We start from the raw sequence: 23,103 nt of genomic DNA, 5'->3' as shown, positions 1-23,103 counted from the left end.
TAAAATGAAATGCTACCTTCATATTGTGCTTCTTTTTATATGCTGTCATCTGATTAATTGCCAACAACAATGTAGCCAGGATTGTTCCACTACTAGCAGAGATACGGATGAAGAATTGAACATGTATCATCTTGTTCCATGCACCATTCAGACTCGGATTTGTAATGGTTTTGAAAAGCAGGACAAGTTTCTTCCAATTGCAGGGGCTCCCAAACGGATCCCAAAAGATCCAGAATGGTATCTAGTCGATGATTTGAAACACAGAGGTTTTAAGAAAATAGCCTTAAACTTTTCTTGGCATCCAACTCAGGTTGCATCTATTAAATCTTTACATGGATATGCAATCTCTGTCCTCGGCCCAAAAAGTTTTCCCCACCAAGGTTATAATTTTCAGTCTATATACTTCTGCTTTAATAAAACCCTCAACTTCAAACAGCATGTCTTATCCACTTTTTTCTATGATTGTTTTGGATTATCTTCAAAATTACAGTTTACTCCATCAATTGTTTCCAAAAGTGAACCAGTTTCTATATTGATTGAAAGCCTTCCTCGTTCTTATGGTAATTTACCAGATAATGCTTTGAAGATAGAAATATCCATTCCATCGTGTGATGATTCAAGGTTTAAAGATGTTTATGAATGCAAGCAAAGAGATCAGTTTGTTTTGTCTTTGGGGAATATTTCTTGCAAAAATCGTTCTGTAGAATTTTACTATAATCTTCCTTCATTTTTTGGAAAAGGTTATGCATTGCTAAACTCATTGAAATATCCAGATGCAACACCTCATACTGCTCAAGAAATAGCTTTTGAATCGTCTCAAGCAAAAGTTGTTGCAGTACTGCCAGAAAAGTATAGCCTTCATGGAAATTATTCTATAGCGGTGGTATCTACAAAGATAAACTTTCGAAGAACAAAAATGTTCAACTTCACTGAATGCATTCCTTCTGGTGACAGTTCACCTTCTCTTGCAGTTGTTGTTCTTTTGCCATTGCTGGCTTTTATCATTTTGGTTATTTTTGTCGCTGGATGTTGCTTGAAATGGGATGTTATGCAAATCAGGCTATGGATTAGAAAAGATGAGGGCAATCACAATAAAATTAAACATAACAAAGCACAAGAGACAAAATTTGCAAAAATACTTGGTGAAATTGAAGAAAAATGGAGGCAACGCGTTGATGTTTTCATTATTTTTGTCGATGATCATCCAAAACATAAAAAAACAGTTTTAGATTTTGCTAACTTTCTTCATGGAGATTTGGAGTTTAATGTGACATCAGAATTGTTCCAAACAGAAGAAATATATGCAGACCCGGCAACATGGATGGAAGACAGTTTGACAAAAGCTGATAAGGTCATAGTCATTTGGTCTCCTGGAGCGTGTAGAAGATGGCAAAGATACAATGGTTTAGACTCCGTAGAGCAAGATTTGTTTACACCTGTTTTGAAGCGTATCAAGAAAGATATTTTTAGAGATAGAAATATTGGAAAATACTACTTCGGATATTTTGACTATTGCACGGTAGATGACATTCCAATTGTTTTCAAAGAATCACCAGTTTTTCATTTTAAGCTCATGAAACAATTTGAAGAATTGTATTTTCGGCTAAAAGGAATTGAAATGTACATGCCTGGTGCGATAATGAGGAGAGATGAGATTGCATTTGACCATTACTTTGATCCCAACATCAATAAATTTGGCCCAACTCTTGAGAAGTCAATTTGTGAAATGTGTGTTTACGTTAAAGAAAATCCGGAATGGTATTTGGAGCAACACAAAACAATATCTGTGCCTGATCTTCCACGCATTGTTGCTGACACAGAAATATTGACAACTCACTTAGACTTGATACCACCAAAACCCATTGGCACATCTTCTGTGTTAAAACATCCACATGCTAAAATTAATACTCGTGCTATCATAAATGAAGAAATTTCAAATGCCATGGTCCTATCGAACATGGCACCAAAACATCCAAATGATTTTAATAGACCAAAAAGTTCTGTAAGTGATTTTTCTTGTTCTGGCTATCAAATGCAATCGTCTTTGTTGGAATTCAATCAAAAGCAACAAAACGGAATTAATGTGAATAGAATGGCATCAGAACCATCAAATACGTGTGAAAGAGAGACAGCTGCAGTTGCTGAATTGTTACTCTCTGACTCATCTGACGTCTTTGTTAAAAGATTGCATGGTGGCTGTGGTGCATTTGTTCAAGATTCTGGCTTTGACAGCTTTGTTACTTGTGCAAAAAATCCAAATTATCCAGATGGTAAGAAACCATCTACATCCCACAAGCCAGTTGAACAAGAAATGCCAGACACTGTAATCTATTTATGTCATGAATTGGATCCTACGCAAAGTAAAGCAGTGCTTTCGGATACTCACTTGCTGATTGAGCAGAATGAGCACTCTGGATATGATTCAGATTATGATAGTGGGTTTTCAACAAACACTTCTCCATCAATCTCTAATGCTCAACATCCAGGAGAACTTTTAGACAAGCTTGTGAAACATTCCTCAATGCCCAAGGCCTCATTCATGAGTAAAGATCCCCAATTTAAACTAGATTTACAACAAAATCATGCATACACAAAAAATCAACCATCTTTGCAACTTGCTCCCATAGACATGGTGTCAGATGCTATGGATTGCCTTGCGGCCATCAACAACTTGTCCTCAAATGTATGCTAGCCTAGTATCTTGCCTTTCAATGACTGCTTGTACATATAGTAATACTAATATTCATTTATTAAGTTGCTAGTCCAATTTGTGATCAGTTTGTTAATAAATGTAGATTATATTTATAATGCCGTTTTGTAACAACAGGGGTTGATAAAATGCGTTGCAAATGATTTGAACAGATATTTTTTGATGAAATTTAGTTGTTTACAGATTGTTAACTAATTTCAAGTTGGCTGTTACCAACATAATGCTTTGCATTAAAAAGCCAGTTTTTAGCAATTTCCAAATGCTCATTGCTCGTAATGCCAAATTGCTGATGTTTTGTGTAGGTGAGGCCAATGTTTGAGCATATAGTTGTTGTCCTTAAAAAAAAGCAATATTACCGGTACTTTATTAAGTTACTTATGTAACTTATTCTATTAGTGGTAAGATTTTTATCGATTTAATTTCTACAAAGAATTGCTGTGCAGCTTATCCATGTTTTTTTTCGAAGTAATGTTTGATAGGTAGTGTGTACTGTTGGGGTACTGTGATTCTTGTCTTTTCAATTGGTGAAACTCCAAATAACAGTTTGATTTCCAAATAATTTTTTAAATACGAATATAATATGTAAAGAATTTTGTCATCCGCATGCTCATATTCTAAGTTCATATTGTTTGATCCCATCTTTGTCATTTTGAATACTGTGCATTTGTTGTCATTAAGCATTGTGCATGTCAAACCAGTAACAATGGTTGTGAGATGTGAAGAGAGGGGCGTTCTTCCCGGCTATCAGCACAATGCACACGTTGCGTTGTTTCTGTTACTTCAGCACTTATTACGTATTATGCATAAAGTTCAATTTCTGTACAATCATACTTGTTATTGTATCCATGCCAATAATTTATGGATAAAAATTTGATACGAAGTTGTGAGATTGTGTAGTTTTTGTTATGTCGGCTTATGGATTATGACGGCTGAAACTTTTTTGTGAGTTGAAAAGTACGACGGGCCAGTAAAATCTTAACATTTAATCAATGTCATTGGTACTGGCAAATTATTGCAGACGACAAACATTGTTTGGTTTGCTAGCGTTCTTAAAATGTGATTGTCTGTCAGAATCGTGTAAAACTGTAAACAAAACGTCTGCTGCAATTCAATATTCTCTCTTCAAAACCTAGGGAATTTCTAATTTTTTAACTCCTCAATAGCTTAGTTGGACTACTGCAATACTGCATGTCGTTTATTAGAGAACTTTGTAAATTTGTTGTCTTACCGTACTAAAAATTTCGTGATTGTTAGCCAACGTCTTAGTGAACTCTAATCGATGTGACGTTTAATATGTGTTCCGATCTATTAATGGGGTGGTAGGCTATGTTATGGGATGGTTTATCGTAAATCGAAAGTTTTAAGTGTAACGGCGGATTTTTTATTTGAAGCAGCAGTGTTAATTTCTCATTTTAAAATCATGACCTTCCAACTACTTTTTACTCGAACATTACTTGGCAGAATACTCGATTTCTTGCATTGTGAACATTGTCTTACCTTCACCAAAATGAACTCCATATTGCAACTGATGAAATTTTTAGTTATGTGTTTTTCATTCGAATTGATTATGCATTTTTATTGTAATTTAACGTTGCAAAACTGTTATTTCCAGATAACATGGATTAGTTTGGTTCATACGCTTTAGGTGTGATACTTTACTTCGATGAAGACCTGGAAGCAAAATGTAAAACAAAGTTACTGGTTTCAAATATATATATTTAAGGTACAGTGTAATGTATTAATTGGTTTTCAGTGTGGAGAAGATTTGAAAGCGAACTGTAGTCACATTTGAAGTGTTAAAATTTCTGTAGGCTTACAAAAATTTGTTAAATTGTGCTTTTTGAGTTAAACAGATATAAAAGCATAAATTTTCACCAACTTGGTTTACTTTTTCACTTTCAAATTTTTTTAATATAGTCGTACGGTCAATGGTCATTACGAAATTCTCTGTTTTGCAGTTACAATAATAGAAAATTTTACTGCACCGGAAAATTCAATGATATTTGTAGATAGTTATAAATTTTATTCACGTTTTTTTTACACGTTGCTTCATTTTCAGACATGCGAGCCTGTGTCGTCCTGTTTTTTGTGATATATCCTTTCTTTGCTTCCGCTGCTCTTCATGTCTTATCAGATTCATTACAATGCAGAAGAACTTGCAACACCACTGTACCAGGAGTGGTGGACATGAAAGGAACCAACAATTCAATTTCATGCTCGGTAAAAAACAAACAATGCAGCAGCAAACAAACCGAACGGCCTCTCAATGAACTCAAGTTTGTATTTACAAAGTGGAACTTGTTAACACATCCTTCTGATAACTACACGATCATTGTACTAAATATTTCGTTTAAGTTCAGCCATGACAGATCTCTACAACACATCCACGGATTTGAAATATCGATTTTTGATGCATCGTTGCCTGAAAAATACTGTGAAAAAGTTTTTTTCTGTTTGCATACAGAGCTAGAATTCTATAGCCACGTTTTAGCCGAATTTTATTACGATTGCTATGGTGGTACGAATTCTACTCATGTATCACCCGGAGATAGATTTGTTACATCTGTCACTCTTGTTTCGTCATTCACTTCAACCAAGTCATTGCGGGCTGTCATTGCTGTTCCGGATTGTTCTCATAAAGAGCTGTATTTTGTTCATGATTGCATAGTTTGGAGACAATTTCAAGTGAAGGTGTCAGCTGTGCACTGTGAGAATAGCTCAATATCTTTTTTTTACAATGTACCAAAAGAGTATGGGGAATTTGCAAAATTTAATCTTTGTCCGATAAATGAAGAGAATACGACTTGCATTCAGTTTTTCTATTGTCCCAACTCTTTTACAAATTCTTCTATGGTCTTCTTAATACCCACACAACTCTTTAATAAAACAGTGACATATACACTTGAAGTTCGGGGTTCTAGCACTGACCGTTGGGTAGCTACAGACAAATTTAGTTTTAAGTCTTGCCCGTTTGAAGACCCGTTCAATATTTCCTTTATGATTATAGTTTCAGTGGTAGCTGTCATTGTAACTTTAGTGACCGTAGTCTTGTTTCGTATGCGCAAAGATAGGAAAGATTTATGTGATGATACAAAGCAAGCTTATGAAACCATACAACAACAACAATCCGATTGCAACGCGGTTCTTCTACCTGCGAGTGAAGTCAACGTCCATTCTGCTGCACCCAGTACAAAAGCACGTGTTGTTTATTTGGTTTTTGTCAATGATCACCCCAAACACAAAAATGTAGTTGTGAAGTTTGCGACATACCTGCAGAGAGATCTCGGTTTTCACGTCATATTTGAGTTGTGGGATGAGAGTAAAGTGTCTGAAAATAGCATACAATGGATGGAAAAGTCCATGAGAAAGGCTGACAAAATTATTGTGGTATGGTCACCTGGGGCCACAGAACGATGGAACAGCAGGGACACCTCACACAGCGCTATTGACGATACTTTTACTCCTGTCGTTCTGAATATCCATCGTGACTTTTTCAGTAAGAAAAATGAAGGGAAATACTTTTTTGCTTACTTCGAATACTGTGACATTGAAGGGCTACCCGTGAAAGACATTTCCAGTCATATTGTTCGCACTTTCAATCTAATGAGTGACTTCAACGAATTGTATTTTAGACTTGTTGACCAGGAAGTGTATGCGCCCGGAGGGGTTTCGTTTGTTAATAAAGTACGTCACGACACGTATCACAATCCAGATATAAATGAAGCAGGACCACTTTTGAAAGCCGCCCTTGACGATATGGGATGTTTTGTGAAACAGTTTCCTAATTGGCGTGAATTAACGAACAACTTTAACGACTTAGATGACAGCAGCGAAAATTTTCAAAATATGTCTCTAACGTCAGATCATGATGAAATAGTCCAACGATCACTGAATGTTGTCCCTCCATCAGATGAAACCTTGCTTGATTTTTGTTGGCACGAATTCGCACAAAAGGGATCAAGGGGAGAGGATAGCTGCCACCCAGAAATCGCTTATTTTTCTTCAAAAGAATGTAGTTTGAGGCACGATTCTTTTCCTGCGGACGTCATTTCGGAAACTTCCATGTCAGAGGATTTGAACAAGGAAGTAGCTGCAATTCTTCAACCAAACTCTGTTGCACTTGACAGTGGTTGTGCTGAAAATGAGTCGCAATGGAGTACAGACCCTTCCCTACGCTTACCTTTTCCTGAAAGACATCATCCAGAAATATACTTAGAGCCCGTGGATTATGTCAATGACCCTCATGACCTCATCGATGCAATTAATAGCAACAGTATTCACATTGCTTAACAATAAAACAACAAAAACACAATGCAGAAACGTACCGTGCAAATAACACGGATAAGGATATTCTGTTTGGCTTACACAATCAGGAATTGTACGAGAGTTGTAACTTCTGTATTTACTGTAGGAGGAAACTGACGTTCGCTTCCTTTCAGCAGAGTTGGTAATGTTAAGCTTATATGCTATATCACTTTCGATAAGCTAGAGTGATATGAAGAAGCAACTTACAGTTCACATTGTTGACTGTTGAATTAATGTATTGCTACTGAAAAGCGAGGTTTACATGACTCAACCCAATGAATCACTCGAACCGTGTTACAAAAAACTATCAAGTCGAAGTTGTGGTTCAGGCCTTGTAAAGACCTAAGTTCTACTTTCAGCATATTTTTTCGACTTATATTGCTTTGAAACTGTAGCCTTCTTGCCTTCTTCGATTATTGTACTGAGTTCCGTTTATAAATTTACCTTTTAAGCTTCACGTTTGCTACTGAAGTAACTTAGCTTATTATCATATATGGTACAGAAGGTGGCCGGTCGATTGGTCGAAAGACATTTGGTCGACAGTCAATTGGTCGACAGACATTTGGTCGACAGGACGTTTGGTCGACAGACAATTGGTCGACAGACATTTGGTCGACAAGACATTTGGTCGACAAGACATTTGGTCGACAAGACATTTGGTCGACAAGACATTTGGTCGACAGACATTTGGTCGACAAGACATTTGGTCGACAGACATTTGGTCGACAAGACGTTTGGTCGACAGGACATTTGGGTTAGAGTTAGGGTTAGGTTAGGGTTAAGGTTAGGGTTAGGGTTAGGGTTAGGTTAGGTTAGGGTTAGGGTTAGGATTAGGGTTAGGTTAGTGTTAGGTTAGGTTAGGGTTAGTTAACCCTAAAATGAATCGTTCTGTCGACTAAATGTCCTGTCGACCAAATGTCCTGTCGACCAAATGTCTGTCGACCAAACGTCCTGTCGACCAAATGTCTGTCGACCAAATGTCCTGTCGACCAAATGTCTTGTCGACCAAATGTCTGTCGACCAAACGTCCTGTCGACCAAATGTCTGTCGACCAAATGTCCTGTCGACCAAATGTCTTTCGACCAATTGACCGGGTACCGTACAGAACATAGCGATCTTTATACATTACACACGTACACAGGTCTTGACAACGTGCGAACTGAAGGCCAATGTTACTTTATATTCCTTTGAACTGATAGTTTTGAGAATCCAAATTGCTGAAGTGTGATCACTGCACTCAAATTACGGTAAAGCTCCTAAATTTTCTTTAAAAAAATAACAAATCTTTTCCTATTAGCAGTGCTGCCAGACGCTTTTTGGATTTCTAGCACAAGTGCCAAAATCTAGTTCATTATTTGTATGGAAGTAACACCACAAAAGTAGCTCAAAATTACACAAAATATATATACACAAGATAAATATACACAAGTATACAAAAATATACACAAGAGTGTATAATATCTGTTAACTAATACTCAAACTATCAACTAATTCTAGCAATTTTGGCTACTAACAGATCGACCTTCAGTCAAATAAGCTGCACGTTGGCATGGCCTGTGTATAAAGGTCGCTGTGGTACAGCAGTTGTTGTTTTCGGGTTATGGATTGCATGTAAGATTCAGATATTTGATCTGCTCATATTCTTAGTAGTACGCACATTAAAAGTAAACCTTTTTCAGAAATGATGTGATTTTGAGTCTAGCTTACCAACTTACTGGTGGTTAATGTTTTATTTATTTGTTTATATTTAACCAAGTTTACATAGGATGTTTTCTATTTGATCTTATTTTAGGCTTGATAGGCCACAATACACAACCACAATGTATCGTTTCTATTCGCCACGGTGTTGCTTTTGGTGCTTGTATCAAATGTTGCACGCTTTCGTGATTTCTTTTGACATGATATTCACTGCATGTTTTTACAAGCTTGCTTTAAAGTTAAACTTTACATTAGTCTTTATTGTTGTACTGCATTCATGAGAGATCGCTTTAACATGACCATGCAAAAGTAGAAAAGTTAAGCGGTAATTCTAATGATTAGCCAGCTAAAAATCGTGATAATAAATTGGTGTTTTGAGAATTTTTTTTCAACTTAACTTGAAGCGATGTCAAACGGCTCGCTTTCACTGTTTGGGTTTACTTTTCAGTTCTCATTATCACAAACAAAGCGACCAATCAAATACAAAAAATACAATTTGCATACAAGTTCCAATCTCAGTTCAAACGTTGGTTATTTTATACAGTTCGTGCTTTATCCTCATCGTGTTACCTTTTGTGGGTGTGATCTGATTTCTAACGTGCTTCTTTTTTCTTTTTGGTTCTACTCTTTATTGTGTATCATACCATAATTTACCAGGGTACAGTTAAAAAGATGTACATTGCTGTTGCGTCAACAGTCTGTGATTTAATGTTGGTATTATTTATCGTTTTCCTAGAAATAACCTTCCTGAGTCCTGACATAGGTAGTGCAATATATGACTGAACAAAAGAATATTCCAGGGAAGTTAGAAAAGAAGCTACAATTATACCATACTTTAAAACTTGTAAAAACATGTATTGGGCTTAATATGTTGTGTGTCAACAGCATTGGTGTAACTGTAACAGTACATAATTCTTCTCGTTGCTGACGACAACGATTGTCTAATTTGCTGATTTGATGATACACGTAGCTATCAACGGCGTGGTTTCGTGGGACGAAGTAGGCTCTAAGTCTAGAGGTTTGAAGTTACCTAACTACGGTTGTGTTTTTGCCCTGTTACGCTGTTTTTTCGTTCATGCGTTGCACACCACTGTTTATCCAGAGTCGTGTCTATAATCACTTGTTAGATCAATTCGCAACGTGCACGAGGTCACGCCATATCCTCTATTAGTCTTTTACCAACAAGGACACAGCGCAATTTATGTTACTTTTTCAGACTTGAAAGCAGAAGAAACAGCTTTTTTAAGTCACCCGTTGTTGCACCAAGGAGCGTATCGTTTTTCAGGGTTGAATTACAAGATTCATGATTGATATAATCCTTTTTACTTGCACGTCTTGTGCTGCGTTAAGCCTGGTAATGTATCATTGTTTTTGTTCTTTTTAAGCTGTTTCATCATTTTGTAAAATTTCCCTGCCATGCATTTGCTCATTCCATTCGGAAACAACGTCACGACAATTAGCGTGTGACGTCATCTCAGAATATTAGCAAGCATCCAGCAAATTTAAGTATTTTGGTGATATGTCGTTTTGTCCACGTTGACGGCGTAATCGATATGGCGGGAAGACAAAGTGTCTGATCAAATGTAAAATGAATCACACATTGTACATTTATAGTATTTTTTGCTTGAACCATGGCTACCTAAAGATTCGGCCTGATTTGTCACATTTTGCAGAAATTTCCAGATTTTGCTAACTTTGGGCAAATGTTTAAGTAAATTTTTCTAAAAATTATATTTTTACGCTTTCTTTACTGTTTGCCCCAGATGACACAATAGATTTTAACATCCTCGGATGTTGAAAAACAAAGAAATTTTGATTTCGAAGATTTTAGTCAGACTGTTAATTTTTCAATAACAGTCTGATTCAGCGTTTTTCAACTTAGTTTTTCTCATTTGCTACTGCTTTCCCAAGGCAACAAAAATGTTTTATATCATTAGGAGACAGCAAAAAGTAAAAACATCTCAGAAACTGTTAGTCAAACACCAGCAGTAGCTGTAATCAAAATCTGTAAAATGTGACAAATCAGGCCGCATCTCGAGGTGGCCATGCTGATGCTTGAACAAACCAGAAAATACGTGCCACCCTTTGAATTAAGTACAGTACAGTGCCTGGTGTATTGTTCATTGCTTTTGCTGGCAATAAGACGGGTATCGAAGCACTATGAGGCTGGGAGTGATGATTTAAATCAGGGGTGCCTAAAGTTTTGTAGCCACCGGTCGCGTTTCGCTATTCGCGAGTTTCGCTATTCGGCGGGCTGCATTAAATTTTGCACTCATTTTTTCCCCTTGAAATTCGGCCTAAGCTTTAAGGTTGTGTAACAGAGTATATTGTAGGGTAACCAATCATGAAACGTTTTAGGTTATAGTCAACCCCGTTTAATCCGACAATTTTTCGCTGGTTCCAATTCTAAATAGATTTTTGTACAATTTCTCCTGCTTTGTCGGACCATTACCCTGCTTAAGCAAACCGCTCTCCTACTAAAAATAGGTTTTATTGTTTACGTTTTTTTTTTGCTTTTTCTACGTGTTTAACGAGATTACACATCAAAAATTGATGTCAGGTAATGTGCTATGTTCTCTCAAGCTATTAGTGGCAAGATCACCAGATACTTTTTATATTTCCAGCCCAATCGCAACTAAAAAGTAGCCCAATGCATTTACAAGTGGAAACAAGCTCAAAAGTAGCCAAGAATTTGAAATTTGCACAAATTAAAGTAAAAAACGAAATTTTTAGCTACTGTAGAAATGATATTTATTTTCTGAAATTTGGTTTGATTTGTTGGTCTTGCACGCTAAAATGCCTTTGCAGTGCATTGGACTACGCTAGCCTATGGGTTTTGGAATTCATGTCGCTTCAACTACAAAAATCCAAAAAAGTAGGCTATAGGAAATCTGTCCATAACAACTAAGTTTTCTTCATCCTTTGATATAACTTATGTAGATTATGAAGCTAGGCTAGGACCACAGATATTGTTCTCGCTGGCCGCACTTTGGGCACCCCCGATATCATTTAATTGACTCTTTCTACTTCCTGCCATTATGATAACGTAGCCTAAGACTAAATTTTACAGTTGATAAGTTTGTTCAAATAATAAAAAATAAGGAGCCTGGAATGCAAATATTGGTAAACTCTTGTTCAGAAAACGTTCGGAAAACTAGACTATCAGTCAAATTTCAATTAAAAGATGAAATTTATTGAATAGCACTAAAAATGAAAACTGTCTAGTTTTTCAAAACGTTTTTTGTGCATGAGCTCAATAGCCTATCTACATTTTGGGCTCTTTTGTTTTTAGATTAGATTGACCAAGCGTTTCAACCATTTTGTTGAAGCCTAATATTAATGTGTATTTTTGTCAATCGTGTTCATTTGTAAAATTCGATTGCAAATCGATTTCTGGTTCTGACCGTTTCTGTATTATGTTTATTAAAAATTCTTTCTGCACTATCAGGTACGGTAAGCCATGAATCATTGTTACATTGAAAATCTCTCTGACTTTGTGGTCGTTGTGTTGTGTGAACATTTTTGTCATTCGTGTGCAGTGATCCATACTATATATTAAAATTGTGGTTTAAAAATAAATTGTGCCGATGAGCCTACATCAGTTTGGTTGCTATATGTTGAATTGAATAAGTTCAACGTGTATCAACATGTTAGGTCAGTCATTAAATGTTCCATGTGAGGCAAATCGGGCACTAGCCTCAGCATTTTTTTTTGAACATTGATGTAGGGTACCGGTACTTGATCTATTCCACACGGTTAAAATCAAATATTTGTGATGGCCTAGATCACTACAGACCCATAGTAGAACAAACAGGTTTTTCGCGGCTTGCAAGCTTTTTCAACATTGGTTTAATGTTACGTAAACGCATCTTGTAGCTTAAGTCAGTAGGCTATACTGTTCAACTTTGTTTTCTTTCGCGCACCCTGCAAAATTGATGATGCCATAGCCTAATTACACCTTTATAAGTTGTGATTGATGTTACTATTGATCTGCTTGATCAGCACCCTGGGCTGGCTTTTATATGTTTTTTTTCTGATGAAACATTGGATGATTTCAGCTCATATATTTAACAGCAGACGAAGTAGATGCTTAATTGCTTAAAAAGTCCTATCATGCGCAAGCACATGTAGCTTTTTTGGTGAACCCCTGTGCACTTCTTTCTATTCGTGCACCCAGGGCCGTTGGGAGAATAATTTTGGCCCGATACGAATGAAAAAAGGGAGAAATTCGTTGTAAACCTAAAGAATTAATTAATTGGTAATTAATTATAATACTCAAGTAATTTTTGAAAAAATTACTTAAAAACATTGAGCTAAATCAGAATAGCCTATAGATTACTGATTTTTGATCTTGTCTGCCAACATATAGCTCATAACATAACTTCGTCAATGTCATCAATCGTCAAAAGTGCGTCACGAGTTTAGCAAATTCTTTTAAGTGCGTCGTTTCGGAACTGAGGAAACATTTGTTTTCCGTTCGGAGACGCGAGATGCTAAAATTTCAGATACATTTTTTTGGGTCCGCGACCGATTTGAGGGCAATAAAAATGGTCGTCAAGACAAAAAGGTTGAGAACAACTGCGGCCATCTTTTACTGCAAATGTGCAGTGCTTACAGCTTTAATTTAAAGATCTTGAAAGTTGAAACCTTGTCGATTGCGTGGCCAAATGGTGAGAGCACCAGCACGACACTCGAATGGACGTTGATTTGACACCGCTCTAATGGATGGAATAGTTCTCCCGGCAACAAGACTTCAACAATCGGAAACTTCACTCTGTCAATCTCGGTGACCGGGCCACAAAATTTTTTTCCCACGAGATTTCTGTCTCATTGATTCTAGTCACTCTAAAAGTAAGATTTTCCGAAAGTGTTTTGAGAGATTAGTTGATTCAGATTGCGAAATAACTATTTGCCAATGAAATTCTGCAATGATAATAAAATATAAGCTTTCCCTAACCCTACTTTTTTTGAAAAGCTCTTGTGCACCGCAAAAATTAATTTAAAGAAAAAAAAAGTTTAATGTCGACGGGCGTCGAACCCTCGTTCTCACGATCGCTAGGCAGAGGATGAAACCACTAAACCAACTGTGCCAACGAGAAAATGTTGCATTCACACGGTTTTAATACAAACTTTTACCAAAATACAGAAATCTCGTGGGAAAAAAAATTTTGCGACCGGGCCTGCGTCAGTGATTCAAAGCCTCTATATTTTACAAGTATGCGAAACTGCCAGGATTAAGCTCTGCAAGAAGCTTTTCCAGTCCGAGGATAAAGATTCGATCAATTAATGTGCCGGTGCTGTGTGTTGTGTGCCGCGCAATTTGCAGTGTAATAACGCAATGTAAAATATATAATTGACTGATTACTCCATCTTTTGGTCTATTTGCGTGGTCGAGGCTTTTGTTGAGAGCGTTTAAGCGACATCGAAAAGGCAAACACCAGACTTAGGCTACGCTTGAAAACAATGGAAAAATTCTAATGCAAGTTGTGTTGTCTGAAATAGAATGAAATAAGTCCCATTTCTTCCTTGTTTCGCACTTGTTTGTTTTCCTCATCGACTCGAAACTGTTTGACGTCACTAAGCTAAGCAGATCGTGATGATTCGCTCGCCATTTTATGACGTAGCCTAGTCAGGGGTCGGCAATCACCGGTCCGCGGACCGCTGCCGGTCCGCGAGGAGTTCATAGCCGGTCCGCGAAGAGTTCATGTACTTTTACAAATTAAGTGAACGTTCAGAATTATTATAGTGGTCTAAGATTAACTGATAAAAATTCAAATTAATCTTTTTAATCAATACACATGTAGAGGCGTCCTTTCTTCATTAAACTTGCTAACCTCTACCACGTGCATTTTCTTGAGCTTGTTGAGACTGGCGAGGCAGCAATACTGTTATTACGTCATAGTAACTTTTCTCTAGGTGCCATTTTACAACAGTTACTGTGCGATTCATTTTCAAAAAGAGTGACTTAACTTTTACGTTGACCATTCATTTGTGAGTGTGAAATTAGAAGATAGAGTGCAGAAGTTTTTGGGAGTAGCAGTTTGACTATTGATTAAAAGTTCATAAAGTCAAACTATGGTAGGACTAGACTGTAATACCAGCATAACACTTAACAAAGCAGCTGCTACAGAAATTGGGGTCCAACTAATTTAAAGAGCGTCGGAGTATCGGAATATTTAGAATAAAAGCTAATTTATCAGGAAGTTATGGGTAAGCTTAGGGTGAGGACTGAGGATTAGATTTAGGTTTATGGTGAACGTTATGATTAGTGTTAGGTTTCCGTAGACCGTAACATTCCCATAATTCCGACACTTAACGTCGGAAAGAAAAATATCGAAATATCCGATTTTTCGGAATTAGGGTTAGAATTAAGTAAGGGTTGGGGTTAGGATTTGGTTTTTGGTTGTAGTACGGTGAATTAACCCTCATTCCGACACTCAGTAAATTAGATGGACCTAAGAAATTGTTACTGAAACTTAATTGGTAAAATATTACAGATTTATCCGAGAAAAATGAGTACAAAACAAACATCTATGTTGATTTTTTTTGGAAATGGCCGTGGGCCAACAGTATTTGAAAAATCTGATGTCGCAAACGAGGGGTCTACATCTACAACCTCAAAAAAAGGAAGGCTTCTTTCATTCGCCATTATAAGTCGTCCTATGTAAAGTACGGATTCATTTCAACTTGTGATTCCGAAACACCTTATCCGCTCTGTCTAATTTGTAACAGCAAGTTATCAAACGACGCTATGAAGCTCTCAAAACTAATTCGGCACTTGCACACAAAACATCCCGAACTAAAAGGTAAACCTTTGGACTTTTTGAAAGAAGAAAAAGTGATCACGAAGCTGAAAAACGATTACTAAGGACAGGTTTATCAACAAAGCCGAATGCACTAAGAGCATCGTACTTGGTGTCTCACCGCATTGCTAAGACTAATAAACCATTTACTATCGGAGAAGAAATGATTTTACCAGCGTGTAGTGATATTTGCCGTGAAGTTTTAGGAGAATCGGCAGCTAAAAAGATAGCGCAGGTTTCGCTTTCTGCGCGCACTGTTGCGAGCATAGCCGTACGAGACCAAACCATTTTGGGGGGGCAGAACGTAAATTTGCCCAAATGTGCACGCTTTTATAGAAATTGCCCAAATATAATGTATGCGGTGTATGATAACAGTGAAAAACTAGCATAATAAGACCACCAGCAGTGGCGTAGCCAGGAATTTTGAAAGGAGGGGGGGTTGACGGCGTGTTTCGCTTATGGCGACAGCCAGCAGTGGGGGGTCTGGGGGACCTCCCCCAGAAATTTTTGAAAAATTACGTTGAATTTGGTGCATTCTGAGAGTATTTTCAACAAAAATGTGGGTATGAATATTCCTGTAAAATGGTGCTGTCCGGTGGCATAGCAAAAGGATAAGATCATGTTTTCTTCGGCATTTTTCGGAAATGAAGCTACAAGTCTCTATGTTTTCTTGTTGCTAATTCCTGGCTGAGATATTTGAATGATTGGTAATGCAAAACTCGCTCTTTGCATGTTTCATTTAAAATAATGCAAATTTTGTATTTTGTTTTAGAAGCATAGACTGAAAGCATCATTCTCAATATCGTGACGTCACACGCTTGCCAAAAGGGGGGGGCGCAACCCCAACCCACCCCCCTTGGCTACTCCACTGATCACCAGCTAGCTAGAATTTCTTACCAAAGGAATCAAGATAGAACAACGGAATTCATCTTTGAAAACACCTTGCTTGTGCATTGCTCGATGCTTCTGCACTTTGGCATGGTAGGTAGGAGTAATAAATATTGTTTTACACACAACAAATATAAAACAACGCCACTTAAATATTCAGTTGAGATGTCATAAAAGACTCAGAAAAATAAACATTGCATAAAACCGGCTCAGGGTGACCATGCGGATGCAGAAAAAAGTACATAACAATAGAGAAATTATAATTAAATGCAATAAAATACAAACATACTACTTCAAATAAACTTTGTTCAATTAATTAAAGTAGTTTTGATGATACGAATTTTAGTATAAAAAATAAAAAGGTCTGGCAGCGCTACTTCTAAAAATATAGTTAGGCTAGGCTGGGTAATTTGATGACAAAAATAACTAACATATTCTAAGGTTGCATACAGACGGTGACGTAGGATTTAAAGAACCCAATTAGTCTAACGGTTCATATTGACATTGATTCAACGTCTAAATATTGAATAATATTCAATCGTCGGATTTGCAGAAGGCGTCGTTGGATTTTCAAAAAATCGCCGAATAGGGAACTCGCCGAAAAAGGCTATTGCCGAATAGGGAACTCGCCGAATAGCAGCAGACCCTTTCATAAAAGTAACCAAACAAAGCTAAGCAACACCTTAACATTACTTTTAACAGGTATAACATTTTTTTGTTAAATGTTGTGCTGTTGCTTAGCTATGTCTGTTTATGGTTGAAAAAGTACTGTAACTATTCCACCCGAATTGTTTTATAAAAGTATTCACCACATTTATATAAATACATATATTTTTTGTAGTTGCCCAGAATCAAGATGATGCATTTATAGATATTATGAAAAAAATTAAAGACTTTGTAAATTTTGATGCGAGGCAACTGCATCATGCCAATTTGGGCAGTTTTATAAATAGACTATGATCAGATAATTTCATATTTTTTGTTGCCCAAATCTAAATGATACAGTTATGTAAATGGGAAAAATTAATGAATTTGTTCATTTTGGGGAAACTGCCTCACGGTAATTTGGGCAGAACTTTGCATAAATAGACTAATCAGTTTCATCAAATAATTTCATGTTTTCAGCTGCCCAAATCAACACGATGCATTTGTGAAAATCAATAAAATTAGCTATATATATAGCAAATTTTGCGTTTTGATTTGGGCAGTTTCACAAAAGTATTAGAGACATACTTTGGTGGCTGCCCAAATTGGCATGATGCAGTTGGTTAAATGCATTTCGTACTACAGTTTGATCACCATGCAATACAATACATCAATACGGGTGTGGCAAATGAAAATTTTGCGGCACATTTCTTGTGCAAATAAGAGGCTGTACTTAGTTTGATAGGTAAAAGATATTAATTTATAGTTTTTCTTAATTCATGCAATTTTGTAGCTTTTCACATAGCAATTTTTGCCCGAATAATTGCAAAATTTTGCCCGAATTCGCAACGTTTTGAAACAACAGGGGGGGCGGCTGCCCCCCCTGCCCCCCTGGCTCGTACGGCTATGGTTGCGAGACGTATTGAGGACATGGCGATAGACATTGAAGCTCAACTGTTAGAGCGGTTGGTGAAGTCACCATGGTTTGCGATTCAGTGTGATGAATCTACTGATATCGAAAACAAAGCTGTGCTGCTAGTTTTTGTTCGATATCTTTATGAAGAGGATGTTCATGAGGACATCTTATGTGCTTTGTATTTGCCAAAAAAAACCACAGCCTCCGAACTGTGGAAGGCTCTGAATGAATATTTCATAGGGAAACTAAACTGGTCTTTTTGTGTCGGTCTGTGTACGGATGGGGCTGCAGCCATGATTGGTCGTCTGTCTGGTTTGACTGCTCGAATTAAGGAGGTCGCACCAGAGTGCGAGGCCACTCATTGTTTCATTCACAGAGAAATGCTGGCTAGCCGAAAAATATCATCGGAGCTTCATAGTGTATTCAATGATGTAGTAAAAATGATCAACCTTATAAAAGCGCATGCACTGAACACTCGGCTGTTTGAGCAGATATGTGAGGACATGGATGCCGAGCACAAATGCCTTCTGTTGTACACAGAAGTAAGGTGACTCACCAGAGGAAAATCACTGAACAGAGTTTTTGAACTAAGTGAGCCACTGCAAAGGTTTCTTTTGGAGAAAAGTTCAGATCTTGCTAGCAAATTTATTGATGAAAAATGGGTTCTCAAACTTGCCTACTTGTGTGACATATTCAATCTGCTCAATGAACTAAATCTTTCGCTTCAGGGCAAAATGACAAATGTATTCAAGTTGGCAGATAAAGTGGCTGTGTTTACAGAAAAACTAAAATTGTGGGAGCAGCGCGTAAACAAAGGGGTTTTTGACATGTTTCAAACATTAGCAGAGACTTTGAAAGACAGTGAGCCTGAGCAAGAGTTCTCCGAACTTGTGAGCAGACACTTGCGTAGGCCTACTCTTTTAATAGAATTCAAGCGCTATTTTCCAAGCGCTAAAGACCCTCGAAATGCAAAGGATTGGATCCGTAATCCATTTATTTTCAAACCTGGTGAATCGACCTTACCTGTTCGACAACAGGACCAGCTCCTGGATATTGCTAATGACGGTAGCTTGAAAGTTATTTTTCATACAACGACTCTACCAACGTTTTGGATGAAAGTCTTGCCGGAATACCTTGACCTTGCCATAAAAGCATTAAAAACCTTGCTGCCATTTCCGACATCCTATTTATGCGAGTCTGGATTTTCTGTAATGGCAGCAACAAAGACGAAACCGCGAAACAGATTGGACGTGAGAGAAACATTGCGGGTGTCGTTGAGTTCTATATTTCCTAGGTGGGATCGTCTCGTTGAGGCAAAACAAGCTCAAGGCCCACATTAAATAATGACCTTGCAGTATATGAGCTGCAATAAATTTTCATTGTTGAACATTAGATTTTTTTAAAGACCGGTCCGCGAAAAAATTTCATTTTGAAACCGGTCCGCAGAGCAAAAAAGGTTGCCGACCCCTGGCCTAGATGATGTTAGAGCCTGAAGCAACAGTCTCAAAAGCTTGTTTACTTTTATTTTGCGTTTTTTTTTTTGATTTACTGAGTTTGAAACTGAACATGGGTTTGCTGTTTATGTTGTTATATAACACAAAAATAGACAACCGTTATCAACTCGCAATTTGCAATTGCAAAAATAGACAACTCGTTGGTTTGGAACTATTCAGCAGCCTGCTCACGATTTCAAGTTTCTCTAATTAAACCAGAAAGGCTACCAAGAAAAGCAAGTGTTTTTCAACCTTTTTCGGCAACGAAACATTTTTTGCACTAAAAAAATGTTGCGATCCATTGATCGAAACTCATAATAAGTAAGTTAATTAAGTAATTGTGTAGCAAACAATACATTATTATCCGAAACTCAGAAACACCCTAATAAGATAAATAAGCTAAACTTAATTACAGTTCATTGACTTTTTGTTATTTGTTTTTTGTGTTATAGGTAGACTCGTTTTCATGTTAGTGTGAATGTTACAATTTTAAAACTAGCCTAGTTCTCTAACAAGATAAGGTTATTATAGCCTATGTTCCAATGAAGCATTGTACTCAGGGTTGGAAGTCGTTAGTCAAAAAGCAAGGACTATTTCATCACTATTCGATAGTGCCTAAAAAAGCAATGACTTTCCGCTATAGACACTTAAAAAAAGCAATGAAAAGCAAGCAATTACTAAAAATTGAGTGGCCACAAAACAAGCAACTCTCAAACTCGAAAAAATACGCAAACTCGAAAAAAACAAGCCCAAACTTGCTGGAAAACCGCAAGGTTGGCAACACTTAATCATTTATAGTTCGAAAACCGGAAGGGGACTAGGTCGGATAGTAATCCGAAAACTAAATCTCGTAAAGTCATTTGACGACGAAGTAAGTGAACAACAAAAAATGATTCAGCAGTTCTCCATCCCATAAATATCGATTAGTAAAAAACGAATAATGATTTCGTTGCTTGCATAAGAAGCAGTGGATTACGCGCGTTCGATAAGTTATTTATTTTTAAAAGGAATGGGTAGGCTATAAGCATTCGATAGGCTATTCAGAAAGCAACGAATAACGCTATCGAATAGTGACAACTAGTCGTTACTTCCAACCCTGATTGTACTCAACTAATAATGCACATAAACTTTTTAGCACCATTGTTGAGCTTCACCGCGAAGGCAATAGTATTCTACGAGCAGAGGTGGGCACCCGCTACTTTTAAAGTAGCGCGCTACCCGCTACCGCTACTTGGGCCAAAATAGCGCGCGCTATCGCTACCCGCTACCAATTTACAAAAGTAGCGCGCTACCTGCTACCGCTACTCGGACCAAAGTAGCGCGCGCTACCGCTACTTTTGTCTAAAATGACACTAGGAAACACTCTTCAAGTCTCTATAGTGACGCAAAAATGACCTTGAAAACGAATGTTATTATTCGTTTACGCTGTCATTTTAACGTCGGTATAGAAAACACATTCTAAGGGAAATTTATTGTTACGCATTTTTCAAAAGCACGAGCATTTCGAAATGAGAGTCACTAAGTCCTGCCGGCTTTCGCTTAAGCACATCCTTTCCAACAGAGAAAAGTCTCTCCACCGCAGCACTGGAAGGCATGGGGGTGTTGTATTTAATGAATAGATGTTTTAACTCGGTATTCGACACGTATTCGAAAAGCTCAAGCAGCCTACTTGCTCCTGTCCGAAAAAAAGGCATCCACAATTGCTGCTTCCTTCTGCGCAGACGTTTCACGGGATGGCGCCAACACACCAAAAAATTCATCCTCGGAGTTGTGACTGGTGTCACTCTTCTCAGTATCAACCTGGCTTGATGTCTGCCACAACAGTCGAATTACATCTGCCTTGAATTTTTCTGGCAGTGCGTCAGCATCATCCATGGAAACGTAGTGCAGAAATTGTAGCCACGACGTCTTGAAGGAGGGATGAAGACATGATGCCACAACGCATTTCATATCGTTGAAGCACTTGTTGAATCGTTTCTTCCCCCCTTCAAGGAATTTCACTTTCAACTCCTCACAGGTCACAAGATTACTGATCTCGGTCAACTTCTTCGCGCAAATTGTAATGGTTGGAAGCAAGACTCCGTAGCCTAATACGCCTTGGACTCGCCCTGGAGAATGTCTAAAGCCTAGTCTAATGCCACTTTGCTATTATGCCGCCCTCGCTACTATACCACTTTTCATCGTCACCAACTAAATTCAATAGAAAATATATTTACTATATGCCACCCCTTGCCCTCGCTAGTATGCCACATGAAAGTACAGTATTACTGTATTAACAAAACAACAAACGCTACGAACGAAACGATTAAACGGCTGTAAAACGTATATGTAGGTATAAAGCAGGGTTTCCCAAACTGTGGTCCGCGGACCATTGGTGGTCCGCGACGATTGCACTGGTGGTCCGTGGCAATATGACAAGAAATTAAAAAGTCACATATATACGTGGTAAATTACATACCCTATCAAAGATAATTGCCGCAGTTCTTTACAACTTAAATGATTTCCTTAATATTGATACAGAGTTTATTTTCTCTGACGTTACACAACATTTGGAATTGCTTTCTGCACATTTCAAGAAGTAATTTTTAAAAGAGTCATATGAGAATTTTGGCTGGATTTTAAACACTTTTGTTGTTACAAAGACTGATCTGTCAGGACGCGAAGAAGAAGAATTAGCCGAATTATCATCTGATCGAACTTTAATGCTTAGTTTCAATCAAACAACTATTGCATCTTTCTGGTTGAGTGTTGTGTAAGAAACCATTGCTATCGCAAAAGGCAACTAAAATTTTATTGCCTTTTGCCACGACCTACATGTGTGAGACAGCATTTACAGCTCTTGCCAACATGAAGACAAAATACAGACCCAGACTTTCCGTGGACCCTGACTTACGAGTTTGCCTTTCACAAATCACTTTGAGAATTGATGACTTATGCAATAAGAAGCAATCTCATCCGTCCCATTGATGTTGTCAGTTTGTTAAATAAACAAAATTCGGTTTTATTTATTTTTACCTTTGTATTGGGGGTCCGCGAATAAACAGATTCACAAATAGTGGTCCGTGACCCAAAAAGCTTTGGGAAACCCTGGTATAAAGTATGTGTATGTGCATTTAGGCAAATGTTTCTCTCAAGTTATCTACTGTAGCTCAGCCCAAAAATCTGAGAAATCGTCAGCTGGCGCATGTTCTTTCGACAGATTTTGTGCACCTCGTCGTCTAGCCGATCACATGCCGGCATCGGCGGCATCACACTGGGCTTCCCGCTTCTCTGCTGCATGAACTTCCGGACAGTACTCCATGCCCGTTGGGCTTCCTCGACCGAAACCATTTCCTCCTCAACAGTTATCTCATTATCTTTGCTTTCAATCAGCTCCTCGCTGTCAACATCTCCTTCGCAATCTCATCCATTGTGAGAGACCCACCAGTCTCGAGGCGCTCATCAGCTTCAAGAAAGTCAGACAGCTCGATCTCCTCGTTCTCGTGCATGTTTTCCTCGGCAGGCAGCGCTTCCCAGATCTCGAGCAGATTAACATGGTCTGGCTCAGATTGAATTTCCTCGTACAATTATAATCGTACAACACAACGTGGCATTACATTGTCACTTCACAAGGATGTTTTTACAAACTCTCGCTACTATGCCACT

At 37.8% G+C, this 23,103-nt stretch overlaps 3 protein-coding genes and 1 pseudogene across 3 annotated transcripts; all 4 read left to right on the top strand.

Annotated features, from left to right (window-relative positions):
• The first annotated feature begins 121 nt into the window (after window positions 1-121).
• LOC145764291 (uncharacterized) lies at window positions 122-4,290 on the top strand. Its single transcript, XM_082575912.1, has one exon. The coding sequence runs from the start codon at window positions 122-124 to the stop codon at window positions 2,690-2,692; it is 2,571 nt and encodes an 856-aa protein (XP_082432038.1). The 3' UTR covers window positions 2,693-4,290.
• A 481-nt stretch (window positions 4,291-4,771) lies between these two features.
• Window positions 4,772-7,000, top strand: LOC145764290 (uncharacterized). Its single transcript, XM_082575911.1, has one exon. It carries the CDS (start codon window positions 4,772-4,774, stop codon window positions 6,998-7,000), a length of 2,229 nt encoding a protein of 742 aa, XP_082432037.1.
• A 10,955-nt stretch (window positions 7,001-17,955) lies between these two features.
• Window positions 17,956-18,516, top strand: LOC145764289 (SCAN domain-containing protein 3 pseudogene; annotated as a pseudogene).
• A 183-nt stretch (window positions 18,517-18,699) lies between these two features.
• On the top strand, window positions 18,700-19,305 carry LOC145764288 (SCAN domain-containing protein 3-like). Its single transcript, XM_082575910.1, has one exon. It carries the CDS (start codon window positions 18,700-18,702, stop codon window positions 19,303-19,305), a length of 606 nt encoding a protein of 201 aa, XP_082432036.1.
• Window positions 19,306-23,103: the final 3,798 nt, after the last annotated feature.

This window comes from Aplidium turbinatum, chromosome 2 (genome assembly GCF_918807975.1).
Source record: "Aplidium turbinatum chromosome 2, kaAplTurb1.1, whole genome shotgun sequence".
Lineage (NCBI taxonomy): Eukaryota > Metazoa > Chordata > Ascidiacea > Aplousobranchia > Polyclinidae > Aplidium > Aplidium turbinatum.
Note: the sequence above shows the minus strand (reverse complement) of the source record. Positions and strands in the feature narration are given on the sequence as shown.